This window comes from Ambystoma mexicanum, chromosome 12 (assembly GCF_040938575.1).
Source record: "Ambystoma mexicanum isolate Mex_15411 chromosome 12, UKY_AmexF1_1, whole genome shotgun sequence".
Classification (NCBI taxonomy): Eukaryota; Metazoa; Chordata; class Amphibia; order Caudata; family Ambystomatidae; genus Ambystoma; species Ambystoma mexicanum.
In genome coordinates this window covers 1,169,311,516-1,169,326,003 of record NC_090936.1, presented here as the reverse complement: position 1 = coordinate 1,169,326,003, position 14,488 = coordinate 1,169,311,516, and the positions used below count along the sequence as shown (strand labels likewise).

Below are 14,488 nucleotides of genomic sequence, written 5' to 3'. Positions count from 1 at the left end.
TGAATCCTGTTGCATCTGCGTTCACCTTTTAATTTAAATGTCGTTGCGGGCCTGTCCTTAAAGTTTGCATTTGTGCAGTTTGACTCCTGTGTCGTTGACATTGGGTTTTAGCATTTGGGGATTGGGAACATTGTTGATCGAAAAGAGACCGCCAGAGTTCCGTAACACAATGAGATGTTGCTTTCAGGTTCTGCAGTAGTGCGTGGACTGGACACTATAGATTTTATTAAGCCTGCCTGACTTGGTAACTGGGACAAAAGCTGGTTATATCCGCAGGGTTGGTCACACCGGTTGCCCTGAAAGCGGGCACTTACGCGATCTCAATAGGCCTAGTAAGATCGTTGCCTTTGTCCTCCCTTTGTTTCCCCTCCCTTGCCTCATCACGCCTTGAAACACTTGTGTATAGGCGCGTTATAAATATCATATCACTCCCACAATTATGGTGGTTACAGTGAAGAGACATGTGGCGAAACACACGATATGTGTTTTGGTCAACGCTGATAATTGGACATGGAAGACTACACCAAGCAGACTTGCAGCCAGATGGAATCGGGGTGTCTTTAGGGTGAAAACCTAACTCGTATGGGCTTGTGCCACCTAAAAGTTAAAAAAATTAAAATCCCAAACACAGATGAGCAACAAGATTACAAATTTGCGATCACAATAGTTGTGTTGAGCTATTTTGATTTAGTTCTTATTAAATGTACAGGAGAATTCTGGCTGCATCAAATGCATAAGACTTATCAATTTTTGGGATCAATTGATTGTTGTTAAGTCCTCCTAAATAGGTTTACACCAAGATCTGTGTTAGCCTGAACTTCTGTGTTTAACACTTGTACATTCCTTCTCTGCAGGTGGAAAGGTCCGAAATGAAGACGCTGAGCTTGCCGCCCAATATCCGACGAGGGGGATCCGACACCAACTTGAACTTTGACATCCCAGATGGGATCGCAGACTTCCACAAAGTCAAGCAAAACGCAGACGGCTTGAAACAGAAGATCCTCAAGGTCACAGAGCAAATCAAAATTGAGCAGAGTGCCCGAGATGAGAATGTAGCAGAGTATTTGAAGCTGGTGAACAGCGCGGACAAGCAACAAGCGGGGCGCATCAAGCAGGTCTTTGAGAAGAAGAATCAGAAGTCCGCTCACTCCATCGCACAGTTGCAGAAGAAACTAGAGCAGTACCACAAGAAACTGAAGGAGACGGAGCAGAATGCGTCTCTGCGGAGCGCCAAGGACTCCTCCAAAGACAGCCTCAAGGAGCTGCAACATTCCTTGAAAGATGTCAACAGCAGTGTTAATAGTTCTGTCAATAGCAGTGTCGCACCCGCGGGCCACAGCGAGGCAAGCAAGGGTGGCGTGCCTGGCGTTTCATTGACGCCACCCATGTTTGTGTTCAGCAAGTCAAGAGAATTTGCCAATCTCATCCGAAACAAATTTGGCAGCGCAGACAACATTGCTCACCTGAAAAATGACATGGAGGGCTTTCACGCCCAGGGTAGTTCGAGGAACCTCAGTGGCAGCGCCACCATTGGAACCAAACCAAAATATGCTAGCGACGAGGATTGCTCCAGCGGCACCTCTGGGTCTGCGGACAGTAACGGGAACCATTCTTTTGAAACTGGCAGGACCAGCACGCTTGACAGTCAAGGAAAGCTGTCCATGATCCTGGAAGAGCTGAGAGAAATAAAGGAAGGACAATCCCAGTTAGCGGATGACATCGAGACTTTGAAAGTGCAATTCAAAAGAGAATACGGCTTTATGTCCCAAACTTTACAAGAAGAAAGATACAGGTACTGTTTCATTTTAAGTGTTATTGTTTGTTGGCATGTTTCTAGGACTTACTTGGATAACTCCATAAAACAGAACATAAATGCGACCAAATGCACAGGGCCACTTGAAACATTTCAAAGTGAAAATCTGAGAACAGCAGCAGGGCAGCCGAAGCACAAGGTATACAAGTGGCTAGTGAGACCTGACTATGTGTGCAATTGTTTTATTTTAGGTAGTGGGTACAAAACTAACTTTGGCAATGGTGGGTTGGGTGGGTTCAGTATGGGGGTATCTTCCGGGCTGCGATAAAGGTGCTCCTTGAAGAGTAGGTCTTGATTTATTTTCCAAATTGCATGAGGGTGGGAACAGCTCTGATGTTGATGAGGAGGTTCCAGAGTCTTCGGGCTTCGTCCGAGGATGCCTGCCCCGAGTTCTTTCGTCTTTCCTAGTTTTTTAGTGTTTATATACAGTTAGACATTTTTTGGCCAACATGCTTCTTTTTAATTGAAAGCATTCTTTTGATATGTGGGGCTAACGCCCCATACACCCTTCCATGCCCCTTCTCCCCCTTCCCATTAATCAGTTTCTATTGCTTGCTCCCTCCCTATCATACACAACTTAATGTATGTTGACCAAATATATCTGTCTAGATCAGGGTTGTCCAACTCCAGGCCTCGAGGGCCGGAAGCATGATTGGTTTCAGGTTATCCCTCATTAATATTCATGAGGCAATATGTGCATACATTTAGAATCATTGTATGCAAATGTATCTCATGAATATGAATGAGGGGTATCACGAAAATCCAACATGGATCCGGTCCTAGAGGCTTGGAGTTGTACAACCCTGGTCTAGATGATTAACCTCCGTGCGCTCTCCCATGGCCTTAACACCAGGATAACTGGCTGCGAGTGGAGGCCATGTCATTGGTTTTCTTTCATATTTACATTTCCGACGTGCCTTTAAAGGGCTCTCTGAAGCCAGTTTTCCCTGAGCAAGGATACCCCTTTCTCTAGAATGATTGGTCTAATTTCATGAAAGTGCGTAATTCCTGCAGGTCTGCATCAAAGGGAAAAGAGACATTCCTTCAGTTTCAAAGCGCCTCTTTTCGTCTCTATCAAAATAAAGCAGCAGAAATATCCCTCCGGTAATGGAGGCATTTCTTGACAACTGTTTTTGGCACATAAAGCCAATTTAAAGGCCTTTCTCCTACAAAATGTTATTTTGAACAAGAAAGCGCACCTCCAGATTAGCAGACCGCTTTTCCCACATCAAAAGGAGAGCGTGCGGAGGAGTGCTTTAATATTCTGAGTCAAGGCAAATCCTATTTTTAGTTTTGGCTAATAGGTGGCGCAGAGAGTGGGACGAAACGACTGCTGTTCTGCAGGAATAGGGGGATGAGTAGTGGCTAAACCGCCTGGTTTATTGTTATTAATCCAACTGTGAACCCAGCCCTACAGGTGACCGAGGCACAACTGAACGGTATACCAGCCCTAAAATTGACGAAGGCACAACTGAACGGTATACCAACCCTACAAGTGACGAAGGCACAACTGAACGGTATAGCAGCCCTAAAGGTGACGAAGGCACAACTGAACGGCATACCAACCCTAAAGGTGGCCGAGGCACAACTGAACGGTATACCAACCCTACAAGTGACGAAGGCACAACTGAACGGTATACCAACCATACAAGTGACGAAGGCACAACTGAATGGTATACCAACCCTAAAAGTGACGAAGGCACAACTGAACGGTATAGCAGCCCTAAAGGTGACGAAGGCACAACTGAATGGTATACCAACCCTACAAGTGACGAAGGCACAACTGAACGGTATAGCAGCCTTAAAGGTGACGATGGCACAACTGAACGGTATACCAACCCTAAAGGTGACCAAGGCACAACTGAACGGTATACCAGCCCTAAAGATGACCAATGCACAACTGAACGGTATACCAACCCTAAAGGTGACGAAGGCACAACTGAACGGCATACCAACCCTACAAGTGACGAAGGCACAACTGAAAGGTATACCAACCCTACAAGTGACGAAGGCACAACTGAACGGTATAGCAGCCCTAAAGGTGACGAAGGCACAACTGAACGGTATACTACCTCCTTCACCTCTTAGGGTAGTGTAGGCCGAGGGCAGGCTACACTCTTCAAAAGGGGATTTGAGCAGGTAACCGTGGCAACCCAAATAGCATTAGTGCAATTAATCCAAAATAAAAGGACGCCCATTCAGTTATATGAAAACCGCCCTTACAGATGGTCAGCATGCGGCCTGGAAGCTGAAGCTACTGACCTCGGAGGAGAAGCTAGAGAGATGGGATGTGAGGGGGGACACGCCCCCTCTGGCTGTTTGGTTGTTTACCCGCCCATTGATCGACCAACCATGGCCGTTCCATTCCACATGGTCATTCCTCACCTGCTTTTAACCTCCCAAAACACGTCACCCTCGGATCACTATGCTTTCTGAATTGTTGGCTTAATTGTAACTATAAAAAAGCTCCTGGTGTAATCAAACTTTTACCCAAATGTGCCTTCACCATGATTTATAAGCAATTTCCGTCAAAAACAAGCATTGGCAAAGCTAACCATGTTCGGTCTTGTTTAGGCTTTAAATAGGCATTTGCAAAGCACTGCCATATATAGCATGTTCAGGTACTAGCTGCATTTGCCAGCTGTTACCATCTTATACCCTGGTAGTGCCATAATGGCAGTGCCTGCAAAAGAGATTCCGTGCCTTTGCATAAGGCAAAACCTTTGACTTGGCCAATGCTTGTTTAATGAGTCTTATGGCCAAGAAGAAATATGAGCAGAATGTTTACTGGAAAAAATAGACTTTTAATTTCTACTCGCCAATTGACAATACTGTCAGCCAAGTTACCCTCAATCGGGTATGTTTTTAGCTTTTCTTGGTGGAGGTTATTAACAAACCTCTGGTTTCACTTAATTTAACTGTCCGCCAGCAACAATGCTACTTCCCTCTCACCAAAGACACTGTTTTCATGATCACTTCTATAAAATGAATGTCATTGTAATTGCCATCAATACTGCATCGGTGGTCACCATCGTGGTCTGCGGCACCGGGGGCTTATCCGGAGTGCATGTTGGGCCCAGGCCTAGCATAAATGGAGGTTATGTGGTGGCTAAAAGAACAATTGGAAGAAGAGGGGGATAGAAGAGGGGGTGCAGGACAATAGTAGAGGCTTGTTTTTCCATAGATGTGTGGGCTCTCACTGGTTTGTTTGTCCCCAATTCATAATAGCATTGGATTTGGTATCCTTGTGTATACTTCCTCCCTCCCCCAAAATGCAACTAATGTTCCTCTAAGCAATAAGGTACCAGCATGGAGACCTAAACATTTGCAAAGTCAGAGACAACAAAAAAAGACTACAGGCCTGATGATGATTTCCAGATCCTAACATATGATGAAATGTACCATTATATAACACTCTGTGGAGTTTGCTGCGCTGTGGAACCTTTTGCTTAGGCTCGGAGTGGAGTGATGTTACCATGGCAGACATTTAACAGGCCAACATCTATTGTATGTCTGCATCTATTTACTGATAAATGTATAGCTCAACTTGTGGTAGTGAATGTTTACTAAAATAGTTGATTTTTACTGTTCCTGGGGTTCAATCTGCTATTTGGGTTAGCACAGTTATTTCTACAGTAAAAACAATCCTATAAATATTATTCATACTTTTCTAGTGAGTAGAAAAAATACAATCGGGCTGTGCGTTTGGATAGCAAATCTAAGACAGAAATGCTGCACTTTTAAACTGGTCTTCATCCCAAGTCAGATGGACACACGGAAAGAACAAACAAGATATTTGAACAATTTCTGTGATGATTCATTAATCCACGTCTGATTACTCTGACAAAAGTGTTACTAATAGTGCAGTTTTCAAATCACACTCAAGTGACCCTTGGGAAATATTCTCCAATCTTCACTGCTGCACTACCCCATTCTGCCATTTCGTCCAGAAGGCGAACCCAGCTGCAAAAATAGCCTACATTAAAAAAAAAAGTCCTGTTTCCAGGCTCCTCATCCTCTGTATCATTTAAAAGAAACTCATACACTGTCAGTGTGTTAGAGGTGTTGTGCAACAGAAACAACAAATAAAGGATCAAACTTTTGAACATTTGCAGGCAGTCAAAGCAAGTTATAAGAAGTATGTGGATGCTTTGAAGCAACCTAAGTTTAGGAGATTAAGTGAGGGACAGTATTAAAAATCATCTCATAAAGGGGCACTCCTACAAAAATGTAAACTTTGTTTGGTGGCTCATTCCATATTGTAAGTGCAAAGCATCCTTCAATGTGACTTATTGTTGGCGAGTCCTGTTATGATTTTGTTGAAAACTGCCAGTGCCGGCAGATCTTCTGTTCTGTTCTCACACCTACCCATAATTTTTGGGTGGTAGCCCAGAGTTTACGGTTTAGTAGATTCTTGACACACACGTTTCTAAACCATAGTAATTATAGATCATGCATTTAGAGGGATATGGTGATTTAAATCATTCTTAAGAATCAGAGGAATGGGCCTAGGCAAAACATTGTATTCAACCATGTCCTCCTCAGTACCAGGCACATCTGGGAATACCTCAATCAGGGTGAAAGGAAGGGGTGCTGTTCCAGAGTGGTACAATGAAGAAACAGGAGAATACTTATCAGACAAAACCAGTTCTGTCCCAGTGCTAAAAGATGGACAGCATTTGGAAACTGGCCTACACCTCGCCTGGATCTCTAGTGCTGCGCCGTAGCGCCTGGGGCTAACAGTGCCATCCAGTAGCATTGACTATGTGTAGAAGCCCTCACCAAGTGCCACTGCAGCTGTCACTGTGAAAGCAGAGAGACAGCTGATTGGTAGATAGGCATGCAGTGTTACTTATTACTTTTTAAATATTGGAAAAAGGATTATTGAGGCGCCTGGAGACCTAAAAAGGCCACATTGTTTTTATCCTTTTACCTGAAAGTGTGTATTGAACACCTTTTTACGGAGGCGTGTATTTTCTGGAAGACTATCACCTTGTTCAACTGCCCTATGTTTGCTCCTACCGACTAATTTACTCCCCTTTCCCCACCCACCACGACTCCCCCACCCTCTGTACTACATAGCACTTGATGGCTCTGTCTTCTGTGCATTGAATTCCATTCGTCCAAACTCATATTCTAAATTTAAAACTGACCCTTTTCATATTCGACTTTTAGTGTTTGGGGAAAACTAGAATGGTTGCCCACTGTCAATCTCTCTTTATTTGTGCAGGTTAGCGTTTCGATCTAATACGATCATTGGGCGTTGTGCAATACATTTCAGCCTCTCATGTGTCACCGGTGGCTCAGGCCACTGAGAAAACCTCTCCTGAGACTTCCACATCCGGGTCGTCGGTTCACGCCCAGCGTTGAGTGACCTGACGTCATTACCTGCTGTGGCAGTCTGTGGGGCGCATGTTGCGTTTACTTCTGGATGGAAAGAGGCCATCAAATATTAGCGGAGACTGGTATCCCTTGACCTGAAAGATCCCCAACACCTACATTAAACCTTGTCAGCATTCCTGATCCCCTTAGAACTCCGTATGAAAAGTTTAGCTCCTATAAGGGAGCCCAACCTTTATCCTACGTGTTATACACAGACGTCATCAGCACGCGTCAATTTACTAACTTCATTTAATTAAGCTTTTCCTCAAACTGCCCCCATCACATTCCGTCGCGATGCGGGATGGCTCCGTTCAGAGCCTAGTGTGGGGAAGCTTGTGTTATTCCTGATTTGCTGTACTATGGTTGGTCACAGGGGACTTCAGTTGGACAGTAGATTCAATTACATGTACCGATGGGTGGGGCTGAGCGATTGAGTTGCCAACTAGTGATTGGACTGTAAACCTCTCTGTAGCACCACATAATGGGAGGGAAGATTGAGCACAGAATCTGCCCCCTCCACCATTCTATCCACATAGTGTTGCCTCCGTCTGCTTTTGCTAACATCTAAATGTCGTCCAATCAGAGTGCTACTTGGCCAGAACAGCTGATGTTCCTGCCAATCTGGTAGCCAGAATACGTTGCCACTAGGTTTCCTGCCAGTACTCGCCTATCTTGGCCCTCCCATGCCCTGCCGGTGGAAACTGCAGAGAAATGTGTACAATGTTCCTATTATGTTAAGATTTGATGCTGCAACACCGTAGTAGTTTCACAGAGCAGAGGCTCGTCCGTGGCACAGTGTACTCTGCTTCCACCAGGGGGTATCCAGACCTTGGTCTTCTGGAGGAAGGAAAATCAGTACACAGAGGAAAAGTGGGAAATGGACACTACAAAAAATCATGTTAGCCCTGTTAGGTGAAGCATAGTTCTGCAAATGAAAGGATGGGGATGTGGCCTGTGTCAATGTCAAGAAAACTGAAGTGAAATGACCAAAGAGTTTTTATTAAAGTTTACACATCCTGCCGGGTTAAGTTTGAAAAAAGGCCCAAGCGAACTAAGGGTGCCCTTTGCATATAATAGGGGACACCTTTGTTGGACAGTGTTGGTACATTACAAAGTGGGGTTCTTCAGGTGTTCCTCCAAACCTGGGAATGAGGGTTTCCAGAAACGTAAGTCCCAAACATAACCTTCACAAGTCTCTGTTGTGATGAACCCGATGGAGTCATCACTTATTTCCCGGCAGTGACCTACTCCCATGTGGTCAGGGGATGGCAGCCGCTACCTGACCCTGGGGGCAGCCATATGAGGGAGGATCACATTGGGGCAGAAAACCTCTTGGGAAATGTCATGGCTTCAGCGGGTGAGACATGGTATTCCCCATTTTCTCTTGAAAATAACCCTCCCATATCCAATACCCTCAAGGACGTTTTTTTATACGCCCACTCCTTCTCCCATGAAGAATAGGGAAATCATTCTATCCAATTCCCACTACCATTCATCCAAGAATTATTTACCATTTAAGACTATTGAAAATGTCTAACCAAGTCTTCTGAACCAATTCTCAAAACCGGACTTCCTTCCCCAGAATGACCAAACTACTGGGACGAGGAAGAGGAATCGATCAATGCAGAGTGAGGAAGGACACAAGCCCAGTGAGCGCTCTAGTGGTTGATCATACACACCTGTACCCGGGAAGTTTAAAAGTCATGGGAAGCAGGGAATCGATTTCTGCTGCTGGCAGGAGAGAGCTGCGTCTTTCCGAGAGGTTGAAGAAACCGAAAGGCAATTGCCGGCGTGGTGGAGCCAGATGGCTCACAGTGAATAGGAAGTGGCTGCTGTGGGAGAAGAACATGCTGCAGGAATACCAGAAGCCGGTGAGAGACTCCTGGGCATTTGCAGGTGACAGAGCAGCGCTTTTCTTACCAGAGCCTGGAACGAAGCAGACTTGTCAAGTGAAAGCCTCGAGAGCTGAAACCAAGAAGAAACGGCTGCGCAGAGGCCTTTCTGGGGTGATTCGGGGGGAGGGCAAGGGGGTTATAGCCCTGGGTCTTTTGGTTTAGCCCCGGATACAAGCTCAGGGACTACAACCAAAAGGTTAGCGAGTCCCGACATTAGCCTAGCCCTGGATCTTTTCCAAACCTAGCAACACCCCTGTGGCCGCTAGTAGGAAGCAGACAGAAATGCTTCTCCAGTTGACCACAGGAGAATACAGAAACAATGGGAGCCGTGAGTCCACTCATTGGCAGTGGGGGCCACAGGGCGTATCAACGACCATGCCGAACGCAAGTAATAGAACAACAAGCAAGGGAGAGAGAAGGAATGAATTAACTTAATATTAAAAGGGGAATTAAATTACAAAAAAAACCTTACAAGCAAATGAATATAAATTGTGTGAACATAGGAAAAACCAGGACCAGATAATATATCCTGAGGACACATTTACAGGGCATATTTACAAGCAAAGTATGTGTGAAACTTTGGGGAAGGGCAGTGACCCTGTGCGAGTACAAGAAGCCTTGGCAGGAGGGTATACCAGGCAATCACAAGAGTGACAATACAAGAAACCCTTGCTATCTGTGTGTAATAAAGAGGTCCTGAGAAGTAATATCAGGACTGAGAAAAGGATTGTGTGAACCAGGTGTTGAACAGAGACATGATTGCAAAGTCAGACAAGTTATTTACTTCAATATTGTTGTGGGCCAAGAAAGGCTCAAGGAACTGCTGGATGTGAAACTTCAGAGAACGAAGATGAATACAGGGGGAGGGAACCACCCTCTGGAGCAAGGACCTTTATTGTTGAAGAAATTTTGTGTTGGAGCCATTTATTCGTCTTTTGTGAACACTTTTCCAAATCTATCAAGGTTTAAGACATTTCCCATTTCACCTTATAGTTTAGTTTTAGTGTGAGAGTCAGAACAGAACTTTGGACATGGGACAGTTTGGTTATGGACATTCTGACACAGACAGGACCTTAGTTTTGGATTAGGTAGGGAAATTCTTCTTAGAGCAGGGTCAGAGAGGCCTTCTTCATAATCTCATTTTATTTTCAATAAAAGTCTTAAACAAAAATCATGGCTAACTTGTGTCTGAGTTTCATTCCTGACTCCTCACACTGTACTTCCAGGACTGCACTACTCAAAGTGCAAAGGTGGTGGGCAAAAGAAAAGCCCAGTCTGTTCTTGAGTCCTTTAGCCTCCTAGCTAACCGGAGACTTGTAAGACAAATGCTCTGAGTTCTGCCCAACAGAAAGAAGCTGCAAACCTGATCTATCCATGTCCAGCCCCAGGCGGGTCCTTCTCTTCTGTAAACACAATTGAGGGAAACGTCCCCTGGCAGTTGTCACAATATTGGCTTTTCTTGACTTTCTCTTCCTTGGGCCTCATCCTGGTCCTCTGGACCTCGCCTGGTCTGTCTGTGAGGGTGTAATTATTACAGAAACCCAATATTGGGACCCCTCCTGCTTCGGTCAGACTTTTATTTTCTACCAGGCTAAAGTCTCTTCTCCCTCAGGCTATTTTCTCCTCTCCCTGCTGTGGGGTTTAGAGTTTTTCTTCTTCCCTCCAACTCCTGGTATAGCTTTCTGTTCAAGTTGCAAGAAGACTCTGAGTTGTTGCCAGTGGACCAATCGTTGTGCTCGGTTTCTCTGAACCTCTCCAGGATCCTTCTCTTGGTTTCCTCTCAACATGTAATTCTTCACACAGGGCAGGGCACGGGATCTGGCATCTTCCCCTCCCATTAGTTTTGGGTTGGTGCCCCTCACCCCCGGCGCAGTCGGGGTTCTTATCAAGCAGGCAATATTAGCGCCCTCTTGCCAGGGGTTTTCTTCCTTCCCAGTCAGTGTCTGCTTAGCCCTCCCTCTATCTCTCCAGTTTCCTCTGCATCTCCGGGGAGAACCCTGACTCTATGCACCCACTTTTGTGTACCCTGCTCCTTGTGGCGTAGTCTCCACCTTTTTATCTGCTAGAGGTCCTGTGTGGCTGAACGCGGGTAAGCTACCTTGGCCCAGGTTAACAGCCTCGCTGTTTCCACAAGAAACGGGAACAAGTTTGCTTTCTTCTAGCGTTTCCCTATGTGGCTTCCTTTGGCTCGGTGTATCCATCTGAGCCGTTGGGCGTGTTTGTAACCTAGTTTGGGATTGGTCTTTTCCTTGTATGAGATGTCTCAGCTCAGGTTCCCAATTGGTTGTAAATATCACTAGTGTTGAACGTCTTGGTATTGGATCCGAGGTAGATTGGCATAATCGGTTTCAATGACCTGCTCCGTTGCTTTGAATATGGCCCACAACCTCGGCGCCATTTTGAAATGCTCTTTTTCCGTTTGTTGCTCCACTGCATTCCATGTATCTGATTTCGCAGGGTGCGCATCTGCGACATCGCCGCCTGACCATGCATTCCACCGCTGGTCGTTTTTCATCTATACCACGGTTACGTGGAGTAGAGGTTGCTGGGACGTGTAGTTCCTTTTGTGATGCCAGAGGTGCTATTTCCTTTAAAAGGGTTAATATGGAACTACATCTTAGAGGAAGTAAGGAGCCCAAGGAATACTGCTCCATCCACCCTCTGTTAGGTGCATCGTGTAGCAGCCGAACCATCCCAGTCTCCAGCGGCTTGGATGGTTAGTGTCTCCAACTCACCACAGTCCTTCAGTGTTCATTGGGTTGTGTTTCCAAGGTAGGATAGCTCAGGGGCGACGTGCTCGCCTTGGAAGCAAGACACGCAGCACCACAGGTTCAATCCTCGGGTCTGCGCTTAGAAACCTCTGGGTATTAAGCGCGTTATAAATAACCTATCATATCATATATCAAGGTAGATTCAGAGAATGTAATATTGGAGACCTAATTGGCTTTGAGTGCGCTCAGCCAATCCTGACAGTTGGTAGCTTATTTGTCGCGACATCTCTAGACATTGTACCCAAGTCCAATGCCAAACTTTTAATTCTGTGACTGCCGAGCCTGTTTCAAGAGTGGCCTAGTTAAGAATAGCCTGTGCACAAAGCTGAATGTTGTTGGTAACTGAACGGAAGGGAATGGAATGCTCAAACTGGTACGGGAAATGGAAAAGGGCTGGCCTCTTGGTATGATATTATGATATGATAGGTTATTTATAACACGCTTAATACCCAGAGGTTTCTAAGCGCAGACCCGGGGATCGAACCTGTGTTGCTGCGTGTCGTCTTGCTTCCAAGGCGAGCACGTTGCCCCTGAGCTATCCTTCTGAGTCTTCATGTTGATGGTGATTCGGGGGGAGGACGGGGAAGTGTAGGCGGAGGGGGGGCGTGGAATCCTTTGACTTCTACTACCAATATTAACCTTCCCATGGAATCTGTGACATTCCATGGAGCTGGATGTGCACATTCCATGGAGCTGGTCAGTCTGTAGAGTGTCCTGTGGTTAGTATCTCCAAGTAGTGTCCTGTTTTTGTATTAATTTACATCCACCTTGCAACAGTACTCGGCTCAGACTTGGGGGGTGGATAGACCCATATTTTCTCCTCGATCCATTGGGAACAGTTGAGACCCTGATGTTTTCACTCTTTGCCGGCATTTTCTGGAACTTACAAATACGTGCCCGGTTGGCTAACCACTGTGATACTAGCAGTCAGTTTAATCAGTCAGTCTTTGTTAATGCAATCTGCGCTTCTGGAGTTACATTTACTGCAAATGCACGACCTAGATAATGATGCAGTCCGAATTGGCACAGCAGATGATCTGGCCATGGGCGATGAAGAACAAATGCACTCATTCACCAAGAGCAAGGTTCTGCCCAGAGCAGAGTAGAATACAGAGGTACTGCCTGCATCAGCCGAATGATCGAACCCTCTCGGGCACAGAGCTACGCTGATGGAGGAATGGACCACAGTGCACCAGCTCTTATGAAGAGGCAATTTTCCAACTTCACTAACACAGGCCATGAGTTCATCATGGATACAGCATATGTGCAGTGACCGGGCCCCTGGGCCCCATTCACCTTCCCACCCCAGGACCTTTTCCAATCCCAGACAGGAGCTCTCTTCTGAATTCGGCAGCAAAACCCTATTGCAAGGATCGGCAACCTGTGGATCTCCAGAAGTTTTGGACTGTATCTCCCATGATCCTTCACCATTGACTATTCCTTGCCTGCTAGAGCTGATGGGGAATTGTAGTCCAGAACATCTGCAGTTTCAAAGGTGGCATGCCGCCGACCTATTGGGTACAGCCATGGTGGTCTGTTTGGTGCCCCCTTCCGTCCTCTCCAGCCACATGCACGCATCTGATGTGCTGAGAATAGCAGCCCTCGGCAGCGTTGCCGTTGGGCAGATCCCCATCGTGTCTCTTGTACCACATTATATAAAACAAGAGGAGATCCTGGGGAGAGGGTCAAACATGGTGGCCTGCAGAGGCAATTTGGTGGCGGTTCCAACGGTATCTCCTTAAGAAGAAAGTAAACCATCGAAGAAAGGGTCTCGGGATGGTGTGTTCATGGGCAGAGGGGTTGACATTTTTGTTTAGTTTCCTACCCAACTTCTTCTTAAAGACTTCTCTTCTTCGGTTAAAATACTATACTTCACTCTTGCGTTTTTGTGAAGCACTTAGAGGAGGGGTCTGCCACCTCTGGCTCTACAGATGTTTTCCATTAAAACTCCCCTCCTGCGCTATTGAATTATTTATTTGCATTTAGAAAGCGCTCCCACAGCCCAGGGGCATCGAGGCACAGGAATATGTCTTAGTTGCAACACAAAGGTGGGCGTTATGTTATCTTATCTTGCATGTGTCTAGCGCCTCCTGCCATAGTTCATGGCATCAAAGCGCTTTTGCCTGTCGGAGAGCTAAAAGAGGAGTATGATGGAACATTCAGTAGTGGTAGGAAGGATTCAAGTTGGGGATATATTTGGTATGAGAGCAAGGGATAGATGAGATGCACAGGAAGGCATGAGAAGGAAAAGGTGGAGGGGCTGTGTGTGCAATTGGACCTAATTCATCGCGGGACTCCACGGTATTCTATGGGGGGAGATGGAGAGGAGATGTTTGCTACTCCATGTCTGGAATGGTATCCCTGAATGGTGAGCGGGGGCCTGTTACAGCCATGCCCAAGAAGACACAGATGGCAAACCCCCTCTACTTACTACTTTAGGCCCCCAACAACATTTGGGAGGGGTTGTATGTCAGAAATCTCATTTTGCAACCGCTCCCTGAAAAGCAAGCTACAAAAACTTTTTTTGTTTTAATGTTGGGCACTGCCGAAGAGAGCCTTAGTTGACAACCTCTCGAAAGCCAAAGGTGCAGATCCCGGACTTAGATGGAGTACTTAGGAAAGAACCA

General features: G+C 46.0%; 1 protein-coding gene across 3 annotated transcripts in view; it reads left to right on the top strand.

Moving 5' to 3' along the window:
• The window catches only part of TMCC3 (transmembrane and coiled-coil domain family 3), a 295,227-nt gene that overhangs the window by 256,152 nt on the left and 24,587 nt on the right, over nucleotides 1-14,488 (top strand). For all 3 annotated transcript variants that reach the window (XM_069629805.1, XM_069629806.1, XM_069629807.1), the window contains one exon: nucleotides 855-1,792. In XM_069629805.1, the coding sequence (XP_069485906.1) occupies nucleotides 855-1,792 (938 nt within the window). The remainder of the gene's footprint in view (nucleotides 1-854; nucleotides 1,793-14,488) is intronic.